We start from the raw sequence: 24,416 nt of genomic DNA, 5'->3' as shown, positions 1-24,416 counted from the left end.
GCCGGCGCTCATAGGGACACTGTGTCGTCCATTCACTTTATTGGGTGTGTGTAGTGTTGTCATGACATCTCCTGGGGGGACTGGGGGGCATGTTTGACACTCATGACATCAGAACAGGTCTGGTGAGAGGTGGTGTCCCAGGGTGGTGAATATCCACAGCAGCCCCCACCCCCCTCCAAAAAAAGGTACAACCTTGGGGGCGAGGAGCCAGGCGGGCCATTTCCTGGCTCTGACCCACCCCGTGGTCCACGTCGAGATGCCTGCAGCCACCCGGACCTACCGTGTCACAGCCAGGAGGCTGACAGGTCTGGCTACCTTGCATCATGCAACCAGACTGCCCTGGGGTGTCATCCGGCCCCCACGTAAAAACTGATAACTGTTGATGGGGGTGAATTTATAAAAAGGTGGGGTCTGGAGAGAAGGGTGAGTGGTGAGTTCACGGGGCCACGACACGCCACTGCAGAGCGGGAACAGGGCTGTATGTACAGGGTGGGGCACGGAGCAGGTGGGGTGCCCGAGCCCCTGGGGGACATCTCCAATAAATAAATAAATAAATAGCTACGATAATAAATAGGGTGATGGGCTAAATCAGGGCAGGGGACTCACGCCCACGGCCAGTAGGGGCCCTGGCTCAGGCCCAGAGGGCGGGGCCAGGATGGGGCGGGGCGGCTCTCAGCAGGCGCAGTCCTGGTGGGGGGGCGCCTGCTGGTCCGTGAGCTGTGGGCCCTGCTTGGTGCCCGTGACTGCAGGATCGGCTGTGTCCAGTGATTCGGACATCTTCTCGCAGATGACGTCCACCAGCCGCTCAAAGGTCTGCTTGACATTAATGTTGTCCTTGGCGCTCGCCTCAAAGAACTCGAACCCTGTGGTCAGGGAAGGGAGGGGTGAGGACCCTGGTTCCCCCACGCCCAGAGACACTTTTCTGAGGGCAGGTAACAGCTGGAGATTCCCAGTGCCAACTGCATGTTAAAGGCACTGACAGGTCCCTTGGGGAAGCAACACTGGACTGAGTCAGCCTTTATTTCCTGCACTCCTTTCTTCACCCTAAAACTGTCCCCTCTCATTGTCCCCAGAGCCCTGGTAAGACCCACTTCCCTGCTTCCACCATCCAGCCGAGCCCTGGCCCTGGCGGCATCTGACATTCAGACCCAGGCCTTCCCCTGCTCACACACTCTCCATGGCTCCCTATTGCCCTCTGAAAAGTCTGGCTCCTCAGCGCGTGCTTCAGGCCCTGCGAGATCAGCCATATTTCCTCCAAGTGACCCTCATGTTGCAGTCACATAAAACTTTGCCAAAAGGATCTTTCCCATGTCTGGCCTTTGCCCACACTGTTTCTTCTGTCCGAAAGACCTCCTTTTTCTTTAAGTACCAGATCCAAGGCCCACTTCCAGGAAGACTTACCTATGCCAGGCAGAGCCTGGCTCCCCCAGCTGAGGTCCTTTCCTCTCTCACAAAGCTGGAGGCCTCTCAGGGGCCCAGCAACACCCAGCACAAGGCTGGGCAGTGAGAGTATCAGAATGAATCAGAAACTCCTGCAGAGCAAACTCCTAAGCATCCATCAAGACTCACCTCAAGGGGCTTCCCTGGTGGCGCAGTGGTTAAGAATCCGCCTGCTAATGCAGGTTGGGACATGGGTTCTAGCCCTGGTCAGGGAAGATCCCACATGCTGCGGAGCAACTAAGCCCGTGCGCCGCCACTACTGAGCCTGTGCTCTAGAGCCCGCGAGCCACCACTACTGAGCCTGCGTGCTACAACTACTGAAGCCTGCGTGCCTGGAGCCCGTGCTCCGCAGCAAGAGAAGCCACTGCAATGAGAAGCCCGCGCACCGTAACGAAGAGCAGCCCCCACTTGCCGCAACTAGAGAAAGCCCGCGCACAGCAGTGAAGACCCAATGCAGCCCAAAATAAATTAATTAATTAATTTTAAAAAAAAGATGGCCCCTGGATCAAGGCCAGCTTGCAGAAAGTATGAATCATCTGGACTCGAATCCTGGCTTTGCTGTGAGACTTTGGGTGTGTCTCCTCCCCTTTCAGGGCCTCAGTGTCCCTTTCCTAGCCTGTGGGTGTCCAGCCTCGCTGGGTACTCACCCAGGTGGTCAGCCAGCTGCCGACCGCGTTCCGATGACACCACCCGCTCATCCTCCATGTCACACTTGTTCCCCACCAGCAGCACCTGGGCATTGTCCCATGAGTAGGTCTTGATCTGGGTTGACCTGGAGGAGGTGGTGACAGAGGAGGGTTAGGGCTTGGAGAATCTGAGCTCCGCCCCCCTCTCCCCCTTCTCCCCGTCCTCCCCCCACTCCAGCCCCCACCTCCCATTAATTCTTTAATTCTTGAGGGAGGCAGGCTCGATCCTCCTCCCTGTCTTTGTCCTGCCAGGAACACTCTGCAGGTGTCTGCTCCCACAGTTCACTGCTCTTGGGAGTCCCTCTTTCAAGCAGCCTTTCCCATCCTTCCCAGATCCCCCCCACCCCCAGTGAAGAATTCTCGCTCTTTAACAAATTCAAACATTTTCTCAAAATGTATCATTACTCTAGTCAGGAAATGTCAATGTTTATATCCTCTAACCTACGCAAACTGTCTTCATATTTTCTGTCGCTCCCAGATTTTTTTTTCCTGTATGTTTACAGTTTCATTTTTCTACCTGAAACCCTGCTTCCCATTATTTTGAGCTGATGCCACACTGTTTTAATGATTATAGACTGATAGCAGGGCTGGGACCCCAATATTGTTATTTACATTTCTGCCAAGCGGCTGGGGCTCCCTGATCTCTGCCTGTACCCCAGGCTTTACACCAAGCCTAGCTCAGAAGACCATCTGCGAGCAGGTGGGGGCACGCTCACCAGTCCTGCACCGCATTGAAGGACTCCTCGTTGGTGATGTCGTACATGAGGATGAAGCCCATGGCGCCCCGGTAGTAGGCTGTCGTGATGGTCCGATACCGCTCTTGCCCCGCCGTGTCCTGGGGAAGAAGAGACAGGGTGTCAGAGAGGACACACACGGAAACTCCTCAGAGTGGGTATGAACTCTGAGATGGTCAGGTCCAGCGCCCTCGAGGCCCAGAGGAGCAGGGGCTTGCCCAGAGGCACAGTGGGTCAGGGAGAGTGAGCTGGCTGCCTGCACTGGGAATGTGGTACCCAGTCATCGTAAGGTACCTACAGAATCGTTCCCTCATTCATTCAACACACGTGTACCTGTGCCACACCCTGTGCTGGGCACTGGGGACATAGCTGTAAACAAAATGGACCAAAATCACTGCCCTTAAAAAAAAAAAAAAAAAAAATCACTGCCCTTGTGAAACTGACAATCCAGTGCAGGAAACAGACAATAAACCTGTGAAAAGGTAGAAAATGTATCGTCAGAGGGTGGCGAGGACTGAGGAGAAAAATGCCCGACAAGGACGGGCAGCGTGGGCTGCCTTCAATTTTAAACTTGAAGGATGAGGGAGGGAGCCATGTGGGGATCAGAGGAAGGACGGTCCAGGCAGAAGGCACAGCCCGGGCAAATGTCCCGAAGTGGGACTGCATTTGGTACATCTGAGGAACAATGAAGAGGCTGAGACAGAGATGGAAGGAGACAGATGAGATGGGGTAACAACAGCGGCAGACTAGGCAGGGTCTGGCTGCGAGGAGGGGGTGCAGGTTTTACCCGGAGTGAGGTGGGAGCCGCGGAAGGACTGTGGGCAGGGAACGAGCAGTTCTGACTTGGCATTTGGCAGGCTTCCTCAGGCCTCGGGGGCGTTGAGGAAAGTGGCCAGAAGACCCTGACGGAGGAGCCTGCTCCTGTCCCAGGGAATGAGGTTGGGGGTCAAGATCCCTCTGAAACCTGATACAGACACACATGGAGGAACTTGAACGTGGGGACACTGAGGCACCAAGCAAATGATGCATCTGATGATGTCAGGGTCAGGAGAGGACCCATAATTTGCTCCTTCCCCACCCCTGAAGAGCACTGATTAGGTACTGATGGAAGAACAGGGGCCCTCTCTTCAGTGCCTCTAGCCCCTTGTACACAGTAAGTGCTTGATAAATGCCCAGTGTGTAATGAATGAATCTAGACAGGAAAGAAATAGGCAAAGCTGGGGCTGCTATTCTCGGGAGGGAGAGCGATGAAGCCAGAAGCCCCCCAGCTGGACCCACCCAGATTTGCAGCTTGATCCTCTTATCGTTTCGGTAGATGGTCTTGACCTTGAAGTCGATGCCTACAGTGCTGACAAAGGCAGGCGTGAAGGAGTCGTCTGCGTAGCGGAAGAGGAAAGACGTCTTGCCCACGCTGCTATTTCCGATGATGAGGATCTTGAACATATAGTCGAAGTTCTGGTCCGAGGACTCCTTCTGCCCATAGCGAGAGTCTGTGGCGGATGCCATCTGGGGATGCGGAGCGTAGGCGAGCGTGAGGGGTCTCCCTCCACCCCCAAACACCCAAGCCCAGGCTCAGGATGGAGAGCTCCCAGAGAGGGACGGAGATTACCCTTATCCCATCAGGATCCCCAGTACTAACGGTGCGGCCCACAGCAGAGGGCGGGCCATGACCTTGAAAGGCCCGAGGTTTCAGGGGAGGACCTCAGAACGAAGGGGATGGAGACACCCCTGCAGCCCCCTCCAGCAGGCCTGCTCCCCAGGTCCGGCTGTAACCTAAGCACTACAGCTGCGCCTGGAGGGGTGACTACGGCCGGCCCCGCCCCCTATCAATCATTCGTGTTCCTCAGAACTGAGCCACGCGGGCGCACGTGCACACGCGTGTACGGTACCACAGGGACGCGTGTCCGCAGTCCTCCTCCCAGACTCTCAGGCTGGGAGAGCTCGGGCTGAGACAGCTACATCACGTGATAGGAGCGGGGCGTGCACACGCTCACGTGCACACAGCAGGGCACACACTCGGACACGCTCGTGCATATCTGAGCGTCGAACACAGTCGGTGCATGGGACAGAGCCTGTCTGCACACCGACATGCATATACAAATGTGCAAACCCACCCGTGCGCACTGCGTCCTCCACCCGTGCAGCCGAGTACACGTCACCCACACGGGCACGCATCTCCGTGCACATATGCACATTGCTGTGCACGCACACGCACAGTCCACGCGTCTCCCTCCACATGCCTGAAACACGCACAAACTTGGATCGGGACCTCCAAGGGGTCACACGAGAATACCCTGGTACACAAGCAAGGGTACACACAGATCCGCCCGCACAGGCGGGCGCGCACACGCGTGTGCACACCACGCGCACGCGCACGCACGGAGCCTCCCGCGCGCACAGCTTCCCGCAAGGCACTCGTCTCGTCTCCCCTCCCCCTCCGCCGCAGAGCCGGGGGTGGAGGGATGGGGGTGGGGGGTGAGGATAGGGCAGGTAGAGGAAGCCGGGGCCCTACCCCTCCCCAGGCTCGCGACTGCCGCATCCTTCCCCTCATTTAACGCCGGCCAACTTCGTCCCCCTACCCCAGCCCATCAGTCAAATGAAGGTTATGTATGTGCTCCGAGAGGGAGCGCACCGGACCGTCCGGGAGCTCACCTTGCCCTACACTGATGCGGCGGCAACCCTAGCGGCAGCGACTTTTTTGGCAGCGGCGGTGACAGAGCCCCCAGTGCGCTGATGTGGGGCTGCGTGTCAGCGGAGGCGACGGCAGCGGCTCAGGCCCCTGCAGTCCGCGGTGACGTCCTGCACAGAGAGGGGCGGGGCTTAATATGCAGATGAGGTCGTGACGCCATTTTAGGGAGGAGCCACAGATGGGGATGTGGTCCACGGTAGCACGCAGAGCCGGGAGGGGCGGGGCTCTCACGCAGATTGACATGAGAATGGGGCGGAGCCCAGCGAGCTCATCCAGTAGCTAGCAGAAGCGGTGCGGGAGGGGTGGAATCGCCTGCCGGCTCCACCTCTCTTTAGCGTTAGGGAGGCGGGGCTCCGCGGCGCCTCCTCATTGGCTTAAGTCCTCGAGCGACGGGCTCAGTAGCCAATCAAAGATTGTCACGCCCTCCTCCTGTCCAATGGCAGCTCCCGAGCGGTTGAAGGGACGAGAGGTTGAGGCCTGGGCTGAGCCTGGGTCTTCTGGGGGTGTTCCCCTTCCCCGCCCCCATGCACCCAGGTCGGAGACTCAGGAGGTCCCCTTTCAGTCCAGGGTGCTGTGACCTCTCCTTAAACGCTCCCTATTCCCAATTTCAGAAAAGAGGAACAGAGGTTCGAGAAGATGCTCCACGTCTCCTATTTATTGGATTCAACATAAGTAGAAAAGAAGAAAAAGCGGAAATAGGGGTCAAGATAGACTCTGTCTGATTTCAGCTGTAAGACCCCCAAAAGGGACCGGGCTAGTAGATGCTCCACCCTGTTTCTGAGATGAAGAAAGAAGAAATTGGGATCAAGAGAGTCACCCTTCCCCACCAATTTCCAGAAAAAAGGAAGGGGCTAACGAACGCTCCAGGAACCCCTTTCCTTCCTGCTCCCCATTTTCCAGAGAAAAATTCAACGAAATGCAGGAAGTAGGGCAGAAAAACGGCCTGTCCCTTAAACTCGCAAAGTCTGCGGTAAAAAACCTGGGAAACAGGGAGGATACGAGCGAGGTTCAAAGACCCAACAATACAGACAAGGGGTGGGAGATGCTTTACTCCTCCCTGGTTCCTGAGTTTAAAAAGACAGGGACAGAGAGTCCTCCCTCCTCCATCCTGGCAAAATGAGACTCAGAGATGGAGACTTTGGGGTCCAAGGTGACCCGTCACATCCGTCTTCATGTGAAAAAGTCAGAATTGGGGGAGGGGAGGAAGAACGAGACCTTGGCCTCCATTCCAGGTCTCTGCCCTCCACCCCAACTCCGGTCCCCACACCCGGCAGGGGGCGTGTGGCCCCAGGAAAATTCTGATCTCCCTGATTCCTCTTCAGGAGACGAGGGGCGGGGCTTGTCTTTTTTATAAAAAGCTCGCCAGCTGCAGAGGCTCCTAGAAACCAGAATAACTTAGCTCCTGGAGGCCGCCCACTCCCCCCACCCCCGCCCCCAGCGCCCCGGAAGTGCGGAGACGTCCCTCCAGCTCTCCTTGCAGTTGGGAAATCTATTTTTTTCTAAGGATAACATTTTTGTCCCTCCTCTTCACTCAGACTATAAAAGTATCACAAACCCACTGCGGAGAGCTGGGAAGATTCAGAAAAAGATAATGAATAAATATAAATCCACCTCCAATCTCTCCCCACGGGAAGACCAGCAGTCGAGTTCCCGCTTTGGGGTGGGGGATTGGGGGGGCGTGTTCCAGGCGCTGCCCAGGTGGAGGCGAGGGCGTGCGAGGCAGCTAGGCTCCCTGACCTCCCAAATGCATGCTTCCGGGTTTGTACGTGGGTGTCGATCGGAAATACCCACTTATTTTTTTCCCCAAAGGGTAAAGGCCCACACCAATGTATACCAGCTTCTGCACAAAGGATTTTGTATTTTATTTTATTTATGTATTTAATCATTTATTTATTTGGCTGCGTTGGGTCTTCGTTGCTACACACGGGCTTTCTCTAGTTCCAGCGAGCAGGGGCTACTCTTCGTTGCGGTGCGCGGGCTTTTCATTGCGGTGGCTTCTCTTGTTGCGGAGCACGGGCTTTAGGCGCGCGGGCTTCAGTGGTTGTGGCACACAGACTCAGTAGTTGTGGCGCACAGACTCAGTAGTTGTGGCGCACGAGTTTAGTTGCTCCACGGCATGTGGGATCTTCCCGGACCAGGGCTCGAACCTGTGTCCCTTGCATTAGCAGACGGTTTCTTAACCACTGCGCCACCAGGGAAGTCCCAGGATTTTGTATTTTAAAATAAAAATAATGGAAGGATTTATTGTTAAGAATGAGCATAAGGCTCTGGAATTAGGGATGGTCGAATTGGAGGTGAGGACTACAGACTTGAGGGGAGGTGTTCTGTGTGGTCCGAGCAACAGAGCTGCACAGGAGAAGGGCCCCAAACCCTCTCAGATCCCATCCCACTACCTCATCTTTCTCCTCCGGTGAGTCATTCCCTCTTCGAGGTTCCAGGTGCAACCTTGCCTCAGGGCCTTTGCACCTGCTGTGTCCTCTTCCTCAGGTATTTCCCCAGCTCTTTCTGTGCCTGGCTCTCTCATCCCCTTCAGATCTCCAATCAACACCCACCTCCCTCCAGAAGTTCTGATTTCACCATGTCACCTCCTATCATGTCACCATAGTTTTCCTTCCTGATACATCCCCATTAGAAATGATCATGTTGACTTATTTATCCAATAGCCAGCTGTGAGCTTTGAAAGGCGGGGATCGGCGTCCCCAGCACCTACACCTTTGGACACAGTAGGTACCCTGTGATGGTATGACATGAATGAATGAACAAATGAATGATTGGAAGGAGCGTGACTTTGGCCACTGAGGTTAGGGAAGACCTCTCTGAGGAAGTGACATTTGAGCAGGAATCTGAAGGAGGAGAATGAGCTGGCCACTGGGAGAAGTGGGGGAACAGTGCTCCAGACAGCAAGAACAGCGAGTTCAAAGGCCCTGAGGCTGGAACTCACTAAACAAGCTCGAGGGACAACCCCTCTCCAGCTCTGTGAGGAAGGGGGGCCAGGCAACATTTTCTCCCTCACCAGAGGGCAAACTGAGGCCCTACGAGTCACCCTAGGAGTTCACAAGGGCTGAAAGTTCCCAGCGGCCCTAAAGATCTTCTCCCACCCTCCTCTTTGGGTCTAGAGTGGGCCACAAAGGCAAGGACTATGTCCCTCAGGAAGGACCCTAAATGGGAGGAAATGGGAGACCTGGAGCATATGAGTGACTTCTTCCTCATCCCCTCTGTGAGCCTCAGTTTCTATACCTGTGAAGAAAGAGCTCAGGACATGCTTTCCTCAAACAATACCTGTTGTTACAATCCTGTGATCCTCACAAAGAGCACATTTTACCCGCGAAATGACAAAGGCTCGGGGAGGTTAAGAGATTTGTTGACATTGTCAAAGACTCCCAGAGAGCATCCACCAGTGCCAGCCTGGGGTGGGAGGGGGAGGGTCAGGAAGGACTTCCTGGAGAAGGGGATGCTGAGCTGAGACCCAAAGCGGGAGGATGAAGGAGAGAAGTATTCCAGGTAGGGGGCACAGCATGTGCCAGGGGCCTGAGGTGGGACTGTGCTTGGGGTCTTAAAAAACCAGTGTGGGTAGTGTGCAGTCAGTAAGGGGAAGAGGGAGGAATACCTGTGGCCCAAAATGAAGGGGGACATATGAGTGTTCTTATGAATGGGTAGAGAAAAAAACAGAGGGAAATAAGGTGAAATGCTGAAGGCAGATGATCTGTGGGTGAGGTTACAGCAGAATTTTATTTTCGTCTTTACATGTTTCCATTATTTTCGGATTCTCTACAGTGACATGTATTACTTGCAAGGTGGAAAGGATAAAAAATATATATAAATAAAAATCCCATAAATCTCTCTGCCTTTCAAAAGTGTGGAAGGAAATGCACCAAGTTCATGATCCAGATGCCCTTTAATTCTCCCTCTGTGGCATTTGATCATTAATTGCGATGACGATGAATCATCCACGGAATGAAATTATTAATGAAATTATTTAGGAATGAGGCTGTTCTTGAAGCCAGGGGCTGCTGTGATGACTCGTGCCATGTATAAATCATTAGACACGCGGGGAGGGAGGCTAGGGGGTGGGGGGTGGGATGGGGGGATACTGAGGCCTCCGGAAGCGGGCATTGAATCTGAGACTTGAGCACAGAGCCGCCTCACCTGCTCTGCGCCAGGCCGGCACCCTCAGGGTGAACTCAACCAAGCTGGGTGCGGGAGAGACCTCTGGCAAAGCGAGGAAGGGCCCCGAATTCGCCCCGCCTCCCCGCTGTGCCTCCAGCCACCAGGGGGCGCCGCTGGCTAACGTCTGCCCCCCAGCTACAGGGCCCCGAGCCCTCAGGCCACAGGACCTCTCCGCTCCTGCTTCCCCATCCGTGAAATGGGCACGGTACTAATTATGGGTGATAGAGTTTATTTAAACCCAGAGAATGCCTCATATTTCTAAGATATTTCAGGGAGGTCACAAACACCACCCTCCAACCAAAGTTTACCCAAGTACTAAGGATCAGGCCATGGAGGGGAAACTGAGGCCCAGAAGGGGCTGTGACTCGCAAGAAAGCATCAGAGGCCTCCTTTTCCCTACGGGGAATCTGAGACAGCCTCAGAATCAGAAGATCGAGAGACCTTCCGTGGAGGAGAAGTCTGTGCTTTTGTTGCTGTTCTAGAGAGGGAGAAAGTATAAGGGAGCCAGCAGGGGTTCCTGGGACCAGGGAGAACTAGGATCCTTAGACCTGAAGACAGAAACCACAGCAACTTAAAGCAACAGCCAGTGCACAAGCAACGAAGGCTCAATCAGTCTTCAGAGACAGTTCCTGACACACAGCCCTCTCTTTCATGGCCCCTATCACCCCCCACCAGAGCTCCAGAGACAGAACTGGGTCTGGATGAAGCTTTCGTGCTGAGAATTCTCCCATTCAAGTTCTTGTTCTCTTGTAATGAGCTGCCTTGCAGATGAAGGGGAGGTGTCTAGGGGAGGGGGCATCTCCTTGAGGCTGACTCCCCACCTCCTTGTGCAGGGCTAACCCAGAGGCACATAAGAGGCACAGGCCTGGCACACAGTAGGTGCCCGGTAAATATCGGATAAAGAATGAAAAAATAAAGTGATTGACGTGGCTGAAGAGTGACCACTGGAGAAGATGCACAAGGGGCCTGGCAGATACTCCCTTTCTACACCAGGGGTTGAAGTCCAGGAGGGAGAACTCAAGGGCCCTGGAAGAGGCTGCCCCCAGCCCAGCTCCTTGGAGAGCTCTCTCAGCTGAGCTCAGGGTCAGAATGGATCCCGCCAGGTGCCTCCAATTCAACCCTGAGACCTGTCTGTAGCTAAAAGCCTGATTGTCTCCCTCAGTGGGTGGGGAAGGCAAAGCAGGGGCCACCTGGGACCTCTTCCTGGAAAGTCTACACACCCTTCAGGGACCACTAGGTGCCCAAAGGCTCAGCCATCACATTGCCCTCATGGTCCACACAGGGCTTGCCCACGGTCCTCTGGTTGTCCAGGTATAGGGCCCCAGGGTCTGGGCTGGCCTCAGGGGACAGGAGCTCAGTGTCAGGTGACTCTGAGGCCTCCCCACCCAGTGCTCCCTCCTCCTCTCCCTCCTCCTCTTCTGCCTCCTGCAGAGTCAGCTGAAACTGGAATCTGTCGGGACCACCTTGCTTGGGGCTGGTGGGGTCCACAGGGCTGCGGGGGATCTTGCTCTGGTACCACTCGCGGTTGTCCTCCAGAGTGTCCAGCAGGTCCTGTGCATCTGGGTGTACCAGGTCAGCCCACGTCTCCCACAGTGGGTGGGCGATGTAGTCAATGAAACCCACCTGTGGGGTGATACGGAGTTGGGGGATAGAGGTTGCTGGGTGGTGTGTTACCATGGAACCTAGACCCAGTCCAGCCCCCAGGCCTTTGCCCGGGTTGTTCCCTCTGCCTGGAATGCCATTTCCCAACTCCTACACATCCTTCGAAACCCTCTTCAAATAACCCCTCCTCTTGGAAGACTCCTCTGCCCCTTTTGAGCTCCCCCAACCCCTAAGTCTTTCCCTCTACCTCAGCTCTGACTCCTCAGAGCTGGATGAATGTGTCCCCCAGACTGGGAGCACCTCAAGAATCTCCTATGTCACTCAGAACAGATACTTCCAAACTCCACAAGTGAGTGAAGATCTCTCTTTCGACAGCCCAGAGGAAATACATACCAGGCCTGACTCTACACAGCCCAGTGCAGACCCTTAGGCCACATCCTCTCATTTGCCAGCCAGGGGTCAAGCCAGGACTCGTGGGGTCAGCTCAGCCACTCCTTTCCCTCCCACCTCCCCAGTGCCCACCAGCTCGGCTCAGTCACCCTCAGACCTGGGACTTCTCCACTGAGGCCGTGTGCTTATCGCACATAGGGCTGATGTCCAGGCCTGATTCGCGCTCACGGTCGCCCTGCTGGAAGAACTCAGCCATGATGCGGTCTGTCCACTGGCGGTAGAGCGGCAGCGGCTTGGTGGGGTTGCTGAGGTCGGCACAGTGCACCAGGCTCTGCAAGACCTGGTGAGACCGAGGCTCGGGAAGGCTCAGGCCAGGCCACCCCAGGCCTGGCACCCGCCCCAGAGGCTGGCGCCATGGACATACCCATCTTACAGGTGGGGAAACTGAGGCTGGGCAGGGGAAAGGGTGGCTAAGGCACAGCCACGTGACCGTATGTGCCTCCATTTCTTCAAGTTGGGCACGCAGTTGGCACTTCATAAATGCAGTTGAATGAGAGTGTGGAAACCAAGACCTTAGGGCTGGCCCAGCCACACACCTGGATGTGGTCGGAGTAGTTGTCTAGCAGCAAGACTCCAAGGCTTGTCACCTTCTTGGTCTCCACCATGGTCTTGAGGTCAGCCAGGATGTTCATGTGTTTGGACATGTCTGTGGCCAGCACCTGGGGGAAGGTGAAGGAGGATGGCAGGTATGAGGATAGCGCCTGCCCCACCCCCACTCCCCACTTCCCAGATGCCACACCCACTTGGATCCACAGCTCTCTGAGCCTCAGTGTCCTCATCTGTCAAATGGGGGCATGTATCAAGATTTGCTGTAAACCCAGCTCACAAGAGAAGCTGAGTCAATAGTCCCTTCTCGGGCTTCCCTGGTGGCGCAGTGGTTGAGAGTCCGCCTGCTGATGCAGGGGACATGGGTTCGTGCCCTGGTCCGGGAAGATCCCACATGCCGCGGAGCGGCTGGGCCCGTGAGCCATGGCCATTGAGCCTGCGCGTCTGGAGCCTGTGCTCCGCAACAGGAGAGGCCACAACAGTGAAAGGCCCGCGTACCACACACACACACACACACACACACACACACACACACACACAAGTCCCTTCTCCAAGGTTGCTGGGCTTGTGGGGTGCATCCCACATGTGGGACAGGGCATGAGGGAGGGAGATTAGACCTGGGGGTTGACATGAAACATGCCTGAAGCCCAGCAGATGACTTGGCCAGTGCAAAGGTCCTGAGGCTGAATAAGCTGAGGAACATAGAGGAGAGAGTTGTGGCTAGAACAAACGAGTGCAGGAGCAACATGGGAGCAAGTGAGGGTGATAAGAGTGGGGAGGGCCTCAGGGAGGAGCGGAGGATTTATCCAGAGGGCTGTGGGAGCCACAGGTGGACTGAGTGCTCCCCAAACCTTCCTGTGGCTGCTGCGTGTCCAGGAGGGCTGTTTTCAGCCACCGGAAGGGAAGTTCAGCTCTGAGCACAGCTGCTTAAAAATCATTTAGCTGGACCCATGCGGACCCAGCCCAGGAATGACCCACGGGCTTCTCTGAGAATCACACCGAAGTCTCAAAACTTCTCCCCAGGGGACTTCCCTGGTGGTCCAGCAGTTAAGACTCCATGTTCCCAATGCAGGGGGTCCGGGTTCGATCCCTGGTCAGGGAACTAGATCCCGCATGCCGCAACTAAAGATCCTGTGTGCCACAACTAAAGATCCTGCATGGTGCAACGAAGATCCTGCACACTGCAATAAAGATCCCTCATGCGGCAACTAAGACCCAGCACAGCCAAATAAATAAATAAATATTAAAAAAACACTTCTCCCCAAACCTCCCATCTGGACCAAATGATGCTTCCACTGGGAGTGCCCACTGCCCAGAGCCCCCACTCTCCCTCAGCAAACTTTTAGTTCCTCTTCACTTGGAGCCTGGTTTCCTCTGAGCCCTCCCCACATGCTGTTCCCTCTGCTGGGAACACTCCTCCTCACCCCATGGTCCTCTACACTCTTCAGGCCCTGACTTCAGTGTTCTCTCCTGGGGAAGCCCTCCTCAACCTTGAGCATCTCTCCATCACAGCTCTGTCTACAGGTCCCCCATCATGGCTCTGCTTGTGGGCCCCCCAACATGGCTCCCACCTATGTGTCCATCTCCCCCACAGACTGTGAGTTTCATAAAGGCCAGAATTCTAATGGTCACTGTCACAGGACAAGCACAATGGATGCTCAATAAATGCTTGTTAAATAAATGAGTTGATGCACAAGACCCCAAAACGTACTGGTGTCTCCCAACTCGACAAATATCAGATGCACAGACTTAAGGGTCAGAAAAGTTGCACCTGAAACCCCAGAAAGTTTCCACATCATTTGCGCGTGAATCACATCCAAGACCTGATTAGCCTGACCAAGGGCCTAGTCACCCCTACCCAAGGCTTGGACAGTCATTGCCCCATTTTACAGACCAGGAAGCTCGGACTCAGAATGGGGCCATGCCCTGGTCCAACTGAACCCCCAGCCATACCAAGATCGCCCCACCCCATCCATCGTTGTTGTCTCACCATGTCGATGACCATCCTGCGCAGACTCAGCCGCTGCTTGGTGGTGAGGTTCTGGAAGATGTCACAGTTCTCTGCCTGCAGCAGCTTGAAGCCCACAGCCAGGTGGTGGTTCTCCAGCATGGAGGTATCATTGTACATAAGTGCAAGCTCTGAGTCTGTAGGGGAGGTGGAGCACCTCAAGATCTGCCCACCCAACCCACTCCACCCAAAGGCCGGTTCTGTAAATTCTCGGTAAACTCCTACTCATGCATTGAAGCCCCAACTCCAATGCCCCATCCTCCAGGAAGCCTTCTAGGACCCTGTCTCCCCCCACGGCCCTGCCCTGACTCTGCGAGGCTGGGGGCATCTGTGTTCAGCTCTACCTCCTCGAGACTGGTGACTCCTTGGGGACTTGGCATGGCAGGAGACAGTGCTGTGTGCTGGTTGAGTGAACTACCAAGTCTTTGTCTTATTAGACCCTGGGATCCTCAAGTGAGAGGGCTCCACTCTTATCTCCAGCTCTCCAGGGATGTATATAAGAGGTACCCAATAATTACTTGTCGACTGAGTTTTTCTGACACCACAAAGGATCCTAAACTTTAAAATCTCAGTGGGCCCAAATCAGCTCTGTCACATTTGTTATTCTCTCATTTACTGAGTATCTACTGTATATCTGGGTCTGCTCTCAGCACCTAAGGGAGGGAAGATTGTGGCAGTCATTTCACAAACAGGGAGACTCAGAGCAGGAACGGGACCACCTAACATCACTTGATTGACAGGTGGTGGCAGGGCCCAGCCCCCTAACTCACTGGTGTTAATGAGAAACTGATTGGAGACCCCAGGATGATCCACATCATGGATGGCGCTTGCAAAGATGGCAGCCAGGACTTCCAGGTCAGTGAACACGGCCTGAGTGGGCATGGAGCATAAGAGGTGAGGGGCAGGCTCTCTGTGCCCTGCACGCACCAGGGCTGCCTGCAGCTGTAGGGCCCTACCTCAAGCGCAGGTGTGGCCAGCAGCACATGTGTAGACTGGGCCACGTCAGCGGCGTGTAGGCTATTGTGGTAGGCCACATCGTTGTGGTAGTGACCCTCCAGTGTCAGTAGGTAGGTGGCAAGTGTGTCTGCTGGGATCCGAAATGTCTTGAGCAGGTCCCGTTCCTGGTGCATCACAGGGCCCCAGTCAGGGCCTCGGCCTCTGGGTGGCAGCACACACTATTCCTATGCCTTCTCTCCTTCTGAATCCCTATCCATCTCTCAAGTGCCCCCTCTTCCAGGATGCCCTCCCTGCTCTCCCTCTGAACTCCCCTGGTCTCTGTCCTTCCCCTCTGGCTCATCTCTGACCCCACAGTTGTTCCCTACAGACTGGATCTCTTCAGGCCTGGCCCAAGGCTGAGGCTTGAGTCTTGTTGCCAATCAGCAGTGAACTTTTAAACCTAACAAATGCCTATCCATCCTTCAATGCCCCTGCTCAAATGACCCCATTCAGGGATGTTAGGGAGGATTTGAAGAATATGTGCCCCCTGAGGTCCTGAGGTAGGAAGGAGTGAAGGAAACACAAGGGTATTAGAAGCCAAGGGCAGGGGAGGTACCTGAAAGATGCTGAACATGATAGCTGTGAGGGGCCGGTTCCCACTTAGCTCTGCCACCTTGAACACATCAAGCCCCCACTTCTTGGTGTCTTCCAGCTCCTAAAATGTGAAGGACTGGAGCTTAACTGCAAACCAACTTCCCCAGACTCTGGAGCCTCAACCCCCATCCCCAGGACTCAGGTCCTACACTGAGCCCCACCTGGTCAGTATATAGGTGGGCAAACTGAGGCCCAAAATAGGGTAGCCACACAGAGCCAGGATTCAAACCTGGGTCTCAGCATTCCTATTGTAAACCCACCTTGGCCAGTTGTCCCTCCTGATCAGTCTGGACCCCAAAGCGTGGGACAGTGGCTGCAGAAAGGCTGGTACTGTGGGGGAGTCCACGCAGGCCGCTGATCTGGGACATGGGCTTTGGGGGCTCCGTGGGGGTCACCCTGGGCAACTCCACCTCAGTCTGCTGGTCTGTAGATGGGGCAGGGTAGGGCTCAGAGAAGTCAATTCACCTGCTAGGGTTGGCCTGCTTGGCCTCAAGTACTGGACCTTGCCAAGCCTCAAGATCAACGTATTTCCTTTTTACCTGGACCAAAGTAATCTCAGAGTAAAGTCCTTTCTGGCCTGTAGATACCCTTCTCCTCTGTTCAAGGCTGATCTCAGTGACCTCTTCTGCTGGACATGGCCCCTGGGCACCTGGAGCTTAGTATTTCTCCCAAAACAGTCAAATGTCCTTTCTGTCTCCCAAGCTGGAGACCCAGCTCTGTCGTTCCCTCTATCTCCTCCTTGGCAAACTTCTACTAATGCTTCAAAACCCTAACTTTAATGTCCCCCTCCTCCTGGAAGATCCTCCTGTCCCTCCCTCTGGTCCAGCCCTGCCTCATGGGGCTGGGGGTGTCCGTGTCTGGTTCTATCTTCCTCAGTTAAGGTCTGTAGCAGAAGTCTTTCTTTCCCTTCCATCCTCCTACCTCTGTAATGTGGCCTAGTCAGTGACCCACCATAGCTCACCCAGGAAGGTTTGGGATATGTACTCAGACACTTGGTTCCCAGAGCTGCTGGCTTCAGACAGGTGAGTCAGCTCCCGGTTCAGCATCCACTTGAACTGCAGGGGAAGGTGATGTCAGTGATGATAGGGGCACTGTGGACATAGGCAAGTGATCTCAGTTATCTGGCCCTACTAACCTTGTTGGAGGCCATCTCCCCCACCGAGTGCCGCGCCTGCAGTGTCTCCAGCTGATCCAAACACCAATCCAGCTCGTCCAGTGTCTCCAAAGCCAGCTTCTGCCCAGTGTCCTCTGGGGGCCAAGCTGGTCAGGGGCCTGCCCCACCCCCACTTGGGAACCATGTGCCCCTCCTGCTCCCATCTCTGCATCTGGACCCTGGATCCCTTCCCAGTGAGAATGAGGCCACTCAGGACCCCAGGATCTCCGCATCCCCAAGGGTGTTTGGGCGGGGGGATGGCGGGGTGGGGTGGTGGGGGAGGTTTACAATTAGCACAGCCCAAGGATTCATGGGCTGGGGAGGTCCCCATAGAGAGGAAGTTCACAGCTGTCCCACAGTGGAAGGAGGGGATAGGAGCAGGCGCATTACCTGTTGGTGGAGGGGGCTGACTGCCAGATGGGGTGTTCCCGACGCATGCCTGCCTGCAGTACAATCGGCTCAGGAGCGGCCTGCCCCACCCATAGGGCCCCGCCCCGCAAGACCTCCTGGCCCCTGCCCCTCCTCCTCTTCCCCCGATCCCCGAATTGCCAGCCGCGCCCTTTCAGCCCGTGCCCCGCCTCTGCTTCGCCCACCTTGTCTTCTGATCCCGCCCCTCTCCGCCAGGCCCTGCCCTTCTCTCCGCAAGGCCCCGCCCCCGCCCCGCCCCCTGCGTACTTGGCTGCCCCGCTGCCTTGCAGGTGGGCAAGGGCCGCAACGTTGCTCCGAACCGTCCTCAGACTGGCCAGGACCTGCGAGGGGGGGTGGCCAGCGTTGGGAAGGAGGGGTCGGCTCTACCTGCCCGGCACACGGGAGAAAGGAGAGGTGGGTACCCACCTGGGCAAAGGGTGTCACAATCACGTCTTCTCCGTGTCTGCGGGGAGACCAGACATGGAAGGGCGGTCAGAAGGAGCCCTCCCACACGTTCCCATCTTCCAGTTTTTTCTGGGTTTTTTTTTTTTTTTCCTTTTTTGCGCCACGCGGCATGCGGGATCTTAGTTATTGAACCCGTGCCCCCTGCAGTGGAAGCGCAGAGTCTTAAGCACTGGACCGCCAGGGAAGTCCCCCATCTTTCAGCTTTTACCCACACTGTGCCCTCAGCTGAGGGCATCCTCCTGTCCCGACTCCCTCTTTTGGGTGTCTTCCTAGTAGTTCCTGGACTCCCCTCACCTGACTCTTCTCTGAAAGCAGCCACAGCCCCTCTGACCAATCACTCACTTTATCCCCATCTCACAAATGGAGAATCTGAGTCCCAGGGGCAACAGGGGTCTTAGTAGAGGCAGGAAATTATTGCTACCAGAAAGCTCAAATCAAAGTGTACGTTCGGTTGCTGTTAATTGGCCTTAATGTCAGTGGATTGCCACGCAACCCCAGCCTAAAGTGAAGCACAGAGGATCACTGGATATCATTCTTAGCATGTCCTACTGAACAAGCAAATAGGCAAACTCCTACATAAACTTTAAGGCCCACCTCAAACGGTCATTTGAAGGAGGGGTACCGAATGGAGGAATAAAGGAAGGAAGGAAGTAGAAAGCAGTATTATCCCCCAGCCTCAGACTCACAGGTCGCTAGCCACAGAGGAGTTCCGGGACATGGTCTTGGACGAGAGTTCGTAGTCACTGTCTGAGCGGTACAGGAAGGACTCCCGCCTCTGGCTGTGCTGGGCAGGGGCTTGGATGACCCGGCCAAGGCCAGACCCAGCCTGATGGTCCAGGGCGCTTCTTCCGCCTGATAGCCCATTTTCCAGGTCCAAGCTGAAGGAAAAGGAGTCATAGTCAGAGCCGAGGGTCCTGGCATATGGATGCTGGGTCATGGCCTATATCAGTTTTGTCACATCCTCCCTGGGGCCACGTGGTGGGCTGGTTAGGAGTGGCCTGCAGCTTGTCCATCTGTCCCACGGTCACACCCCTACTCAGGGACACTGCGTCTCTCACGCCTCCATCTCCACCTCTGTACCCCAGAGTCTTTTCCACTGGGACTAATCTGGACTCCAGGACATGAGTTTCAGATCTGTCTCCAAGTGGCTGTTGTGACCATGGGTAGGTCTCAGCTTTTCTATGGACATCAACAACTTTGTTTCTAATATGGGTGTGGTAGACTTCATCCCCAGGGTGCTTTTAGGGAGTTACAACCGAGCACCTGAGGAGAGTGACAGGGCTCCCGTATTACTAAGGAGTAAACTGAGGTCCATGTCGCAGGGTAAGTTCATGGGGATTGGAAACGACTTCCTGGGCTTTCCTCTCTGGATGGGATCTGGGTCCCGCCTAGACGGGGCACACTCGAAGACTCCTCACAGCCAGGAGAGGCCCCATCCCCAGCCAGCTTTGGCTACGCCCTGGACCACCTGTCCCCTTTCCCCAGCTCCAGCCCGTATGGCCCCACCCCAATCTCACCAACCACGCCTCCAGCTCGCTCTGGCCCTATCCTTAGCTCCCCAGTTCTTCTGCTTTATTTTTGACCTGAACGCTCTGCCTGTTCTCTTCCACCTCTGGGCCTTTGCACAGGATGTGTCCTCTCCCCAGAGCACCGTCCTCCTCCTGTTCCAGGCAATCCCCAACCGCCCCTCCCATCCCTCCCTCCAGCCACACTCTGACGGAATAAGGGGGATCTACTACTCTCACCCTTCGAGTCAGAGGTCAGAGAAAGAGTGGCAGGGGGCATGGGGCTAGAACAGAAGTGTGGGAGGGGGAGTTAGCAACCAGGGAGAGGGGCTGCAAGTGAGTCACAGGTTTCTGAGAAGGGAACGGGCAGGAAAGACGGAGACAGGAAGACTCCAGGGGCCGCCCCCTAGACACGCCCCTCCTGGCCGAGGGCCAGTGTCCACCTGGTCCCCCTCCAGGTTACCCCATCCCAGTCCACGGATGGGATCGGCGCCTGCCGGAAGACTCCGAGCAGGGAATTCGGCTCAGACCGGGTTGGGGGTGGGGAATTCGGCAGGATTCTGTCCGGTTCAGCTGGATTCGGTCCGGCTCGGTCAAGTACGGCCAGGTTTGACTAAGCTGGGTCTGATCATACAGGATTGGACCTCTTCCCCTGAGTTCAGTCGGGTGAGTTCGGTAGAATTCGGCTACAACCGACCGCATTCGGGTAGGTTCGGATGCGTTCGGGCGTGTTCGGCTACGTCCAGTCGCGCCAGGTTTTCGAGCAAGTCCGGGTGGCACTCGGGCCAGGTCGGGCATATTCGGCTTAGTCCGGCCTCACTCGGGTGTTCGGCTATGTCCGACCGCTGTCGGTCTGTTCGGGTTCTGGGGCTCCTGGAGAAGCCCAAGTCCAGCGTTTCTGAGTTCCCGCTTCGTGACGTCACCCGGAGGGGCGGGACTTCTTACCTCTTACCCGGCCTCCGAGTGTGCCGGGTGACTGGAGGAGAGACACTCTTGGGGGCGGGCTAGTGGCGGTGGATACCCTAAACCTGTGCTCAGAGGGGGAGGCCTGGGCGTGGCTACCACCTACCCCTCCCTCTCATCTCCCCAAAAGTTCTGGGAAAAGCACACCTATGGATGAATAGGGAAACGGAGGCCGGGAGAGGCCACAGCGTGCTGGGTTCGAATCCAAGTAGCGAGCACGGAGAGTTAAGGGCTGAGCCGGGGTTTTGTCGCTACGGCGGAAGCTGTTTTTCTTTCTGCTCTAAACTTAGCCGAGAGCTGCTGGGTCAGGCCGTGGTTCCATGACGCGGGCAGCGGGGAGGAGCTCGCACCGACTGTGGGAACGGCGCGTCTGTCCATCCGTTAGACAGGTAAACTGAAGCACAGGGGCCTCGGAGAGACCTGCCCTCGCCCAGCCTCACGCCCTTGACGTCCTCGACGCTCCCGTGCTCACTCCGGAGCCCTCGGCGGGGACCCCTCTTCGCAAGCTTCTGGTGCCCTGGGGGCGCTCTCCCGGACCCGGGACCCCAGTCTCGGCCTGAAATGGCCCATCAGGGACCATCGTCACAACTGCCTCCCTCTCCACCAGCTGCCACTGGCCGTGTGACCTTGGAGAAGGGACCTTTAGTCTCTGAGCCGCAAGATGCCAAATTACCAAGTAAGAAAACCGCACGAGCCAAGCGCAAGGTATGAGACCCAGTCGGCGCCCACCAGCCCCACCTCCAACCCCAGCCTCTGCCCTGCGACCCACGATGTGACAGTCGCTTCCTGAAGGGCCGGAATTCGAACCTAAAGCGGTGGAACGAGTCCTTGGAGAACGCAACCGAGTGGGGCTGCGCAGAGGCGGCGCTCTGCGCGGGTGCGCAACAAGCTCTCTTACACCGCGAACACCCTGCCTCAAAGGCCTCCATCAAATCACTTCTTCCTCCGCGGAGATCGAGGGCTTAGTGTGAGGCCACCAGGCCATCCCGTTGCTGGCGCCAGAACGGATGGCGGGGGCAGACCAAGGGGAGGAGTGACCCTCTTCCCTCCACCTCCAGGACTCTCAGCCCGCCTGCCCCGGGTTGGCGAGGGTCAGAAGGAGACGTGAGCCTCAGCCCGTCCTGCTCCAGGCCGCACAGCTGGAGAGGGACAGACGGCTGGTCCCCTGGGCGTGTGTCCAGGCGGTGGGTGGAGGGAAACAGAGATGGAGAGAGACAGTCATCAACTAAAAGAGACAGAGATAGGACAGAGGGAGAGAGATACCGAGAAAGGGCAAAGAGGCAGAGCCTTTATGCCCTGACCCCCAACCTGGCCCCAGCTGTCCTTGACTCTGCCCTTCCCACCTCCAGCCCGGCTGTTCCCATGAGCCCTGCGAGGCCCACTGTCTCGCCTCACCACAGCGGATGGGCCACGGTGAAGCGCCGCTGCAGGCGGATGCTCTGGTTCACCAGGAGCTTCCTGAAGAGCCCGGGGGAGCCGCGCGGGGATCCCCGGGGGGAGCTGGGCACAGGGGCCGGGGCGGGCGCAGGGGGACCCTGCATCGCCAAGACCGCGTGGAGGCTGGACGGAGTACAGGCTGCGCGGGACCTTTTCTGGACAACCACGGGGGCGGGGCCCGGCGGGGAGAGGGCAGGAGGCGCACCCGCCCCGCCTTCGCCGCAGGACCGCTCAGGGACGCCCTCACCGGGACAAATGGGGAAACCGAGGCACTGAGCTAGACGGGACACTCTCTGCTTCCCCTTTGGGGGAGCCCAGAAACCGCATCTTATACCACTTCCCTCTGCCACCATGTCCCCCGGTAGTGCAGCTTGCTCAGCTGATAACTTGGCTGAAAAGAGACACAGAAGTCAAAAAAGGAAGCGCTCTCCATTATCAGGGAGTCACCGAGACACAGAGTTTGCCGAGGGGCTGCCCAGATCCCACACAGTGCTTGCAATACCCCTCTACCCATTTTCCAGATGGAGAAACTGAGGACTGAGCCACCAAGGGGCTGCTCAGAAACTACAAACCTTTAATCCTTTGCCAGGTGGGGAACTGAGGCTTGGAGAAAAGCGGTAACAGATGCAAGTCTTCACGGCAAGGCAGCTCCCCCTCTTCCTGTCCCCCTCCACAAGTCCCCACATGACCTCCACCTGCTCTGACATTCCCCAGGCCCTGTCTCTGGATCGTTTCCCCTCTCCTGCTGTCTCTACTGGACAAACATCCGTACTCCACTCCTGCCAGGCCTTCCGGTCCTGTGAAGCTTCAGCTGCCACCGCCCACCCCAGGAAGGACCCTTGGAAAGGGAAGCCTTGCCCCTGGTATCAGGGGGGCTGTTCAGGGGTCTGTACCAGCTGGCCTACCCTCAGAATGCTGGGGTTGGGTGGTCTTGCCCCATTCTTCAGAAAAGGAAACCAAGTCTCAGAGAATGTCACACTTGGAGGCAAGACCCAGAACACCCACCTCTCAGGCAGAAGCAACCTAGGCCCACCTGAGGCCACACAGAAGTTATGGGCCTGACTGTGTCCTGCTGTGGGATAACAAGCCCCCTGCCTGGGCCTTGCCCCAGGGGACTGCACTAGTTTTGGGTGTCCCAGACAAATGCCACCCAGGTTTCTGGCAATCCTGGGGGGATGTGAGATACTATTTCGGGAGATCAGGGCTTCAGTGGTGAGACCCTGACCCTCCCCTGACATCTCAATCATACTATGGTCCCCGTTGTATAGATGAGAAAATGGAGGCTCACAGAGGAGTCACACTGGGGCTCAGGAGGACAGAGAGTCTCAAGGGTCTGGCTGGGAACCCCCTTCTGTCCCTGTGGCCCTGCAACCGGACACCTGGTGGGAATCAGACTCTCTGTCCCCAAGACAAAAATACCATCTGTAGCTGCTGTGGCTATACCTAATTATAGCTTGTCCCCAGGGGATAGAGGCCGCCAGGATCAGTCTAGTGGAGAGACTGGGGCTGGGTCCAAGGAGCCTTGACACCACCTCAGCCCCATGGGGGAGACTCTCAGTGTTCGCATATCCCCAAGGAGAGACTGAGGAGATGCAGTCCTTCTGAATTCACAAACATAAAATGGAAGGTTAAGGCTAAACACATGGGTACGAACTGAGCACTCCTTGCTCTCCCGGTGCTGACCCAAGGGCTGTGCATGTAAAAGTCATTTTATTTTCAGAGCAACTCTATAAAGTGGGGACTATTCTTCCCATTTTGTGGCTGGGGAAACCAAGGCACAGAGAGGTGTGCTCATTGCCTGAGGTCATTCAAGCCTAGGTTGGCAGCCTCCCCAGCCTCTCCCCATGGCTCCATCTCCTCTGCAGTCCCAGGTGCTACTCTGACATTAATGCTTTATCAATAGTTTTAATATTAATGTTTCATTAATAGATTCAACTTTAAATACTTTATAACCAGTTTTAACGGTAATGCATTATCAATCGCTTTTTGGATAGAGAAACTGAGCCACACAGCCAAGATTCAGCATTCACAACCTGGCCTGCTTGACCCTGGGAGATGACCCCAAGCTTCACCCAGGAAGGGGCAGAGGCCAAAGGAGGGGTTGACGTGACTTTGTCTCACCCTAACTTTGTCCTTGCATGCTATGTGACCTGAGGAGGTGCCCAGCAGCCTCTAATGTCCTTAACACTTCGGTGTCTCAATTTCCCCTATTTGAGCCTCTTCCCTGGGCAAGCGCTTGTCTCCTCTGCCACCAGGTGGCCCCCGTGAGACAGGAGGTGGGTGCTGTTACACCCGTTTTATGGACAAGTATACCATAAGTCTGAAGCTTTGCACATTCTGTTCCTTCTGCTTGGCATACCCTTCCCTGCACTCCTCCCGGCTGACTTCTCTTTACCCTTCAGGCTAAGCTTAGATGTCACTTCTTCCGAGCAGTCCTTCCTCACCCCCTACCTCCAAAAGCTGGGTCAGAAGCCTCCTCTGGGCCCCACGGCACCCGGATCTCTCTCCATCACAGCACAGATCACTCTGTGTTGTCTCTAGCTGGTATGAGTCTGTCTGGAGAGGAGAGATGA

At 56.1% G+C, this 24,416-nt stretch overlaps 2 protein-coding genes across 3 annotated transcripts; both read right to left on the bottom strand.

Annotated features, from left to right (window-relative positions):
* Positions 1 to 19: 19 nt before the first annotated feature.
* RAB3A (RAB3A, member RAS oncogene family) lies at positions 20 to 5,668 on the bottom strand. Its single transcript, XM_032628715.1, has 5 exons — positions 5,513 to 5,668; positions 4,139 to 4,366; positions 2,843 to 2,961; positions 2,088 to 2,212; positions 20 to 863 (listed from the first exon to the last, which is right to left on the bottom strand). The coding sequence occupies exons 2-5, from the start codon at positions 4,364 to 4,366 to the stop codon at positions 673 to 675; spliced, it is 663 nt and encodes a 220-aa protein (XP_032484606.1). The 5' UTR covers positions 5,513 to 5,668; the 3' UTR covers positions 20 to 672.
* A 3,591-nt stretch (positions 5,669 to 9,259) lies between these two features.
* PDE4C (phosphodiesterase 4C) lies at positions 9,260 to 24,172 on the bottom strand. 2 transcript variants are annotated; one of them, XM_032628730.1, is made up of 15 exons: positions 21,802 to 24,172; positions 18,625 to 18,816; positions 17,900 to 17,936; positions 17,741 to 17,814; positions 17,456 to 17,508; positions 17,048 to 17,160; positions 16,874 to 16,967; positions 16,173 to 16,336; positions 15,875 to 15,973; positions 15,279 to 15,443; positions 15,093 to 15,192; positions 14,305 to 14,459; positions 12,305 to 12,427; positions 11,866 to 12,048; positions 9,260 to 11,339 (listed from the first exon to the last, which is right to left on the bottom strand). In XM_032628730.1, exons 1-15 carry the CDS (start codon positions 22,194 to 22,196, stop codon positions 10,950 to 10,952), a joined length of 2,337 nt encoding a protein of 778 aa, XP_032484621.1. In that variant the 5' UTR covers positions 22,197 to 24,172; the 3' UTR covers positions 9,260 to 10,949. The 2 variants fall into 2 exon arrangements, with proteins under 2 accessions (XP_032484621.1, XP_032484622.1); XM_032628731.1 differs by lacking the exon at positions 15,279 to 15,443.
* Between the last annotated feature and the right edge of the window lie 244 nt (positions 24,173 to 24,416).

This window comes from Phocoena sinus, chromosome 3 (assembly GCF_008692025.1).
Source record: "Phocoena sinus isolate mPhoSin1 chromosome 3, mPhoSin1.pri, whole genome shotgun sequence".
Classification (NCBI taxonomy): domain Eukaryota; kingdom Metazoa; phylum Chordata; class Mammalia; order Artiodactyla; family Phocoenidae; genus Phocoena; species Phocoena sinus.
Note: the sequence above shows the minus strand (reverse complement) of the source record. Positions and strands in the feature narration are given on the sequence as shown.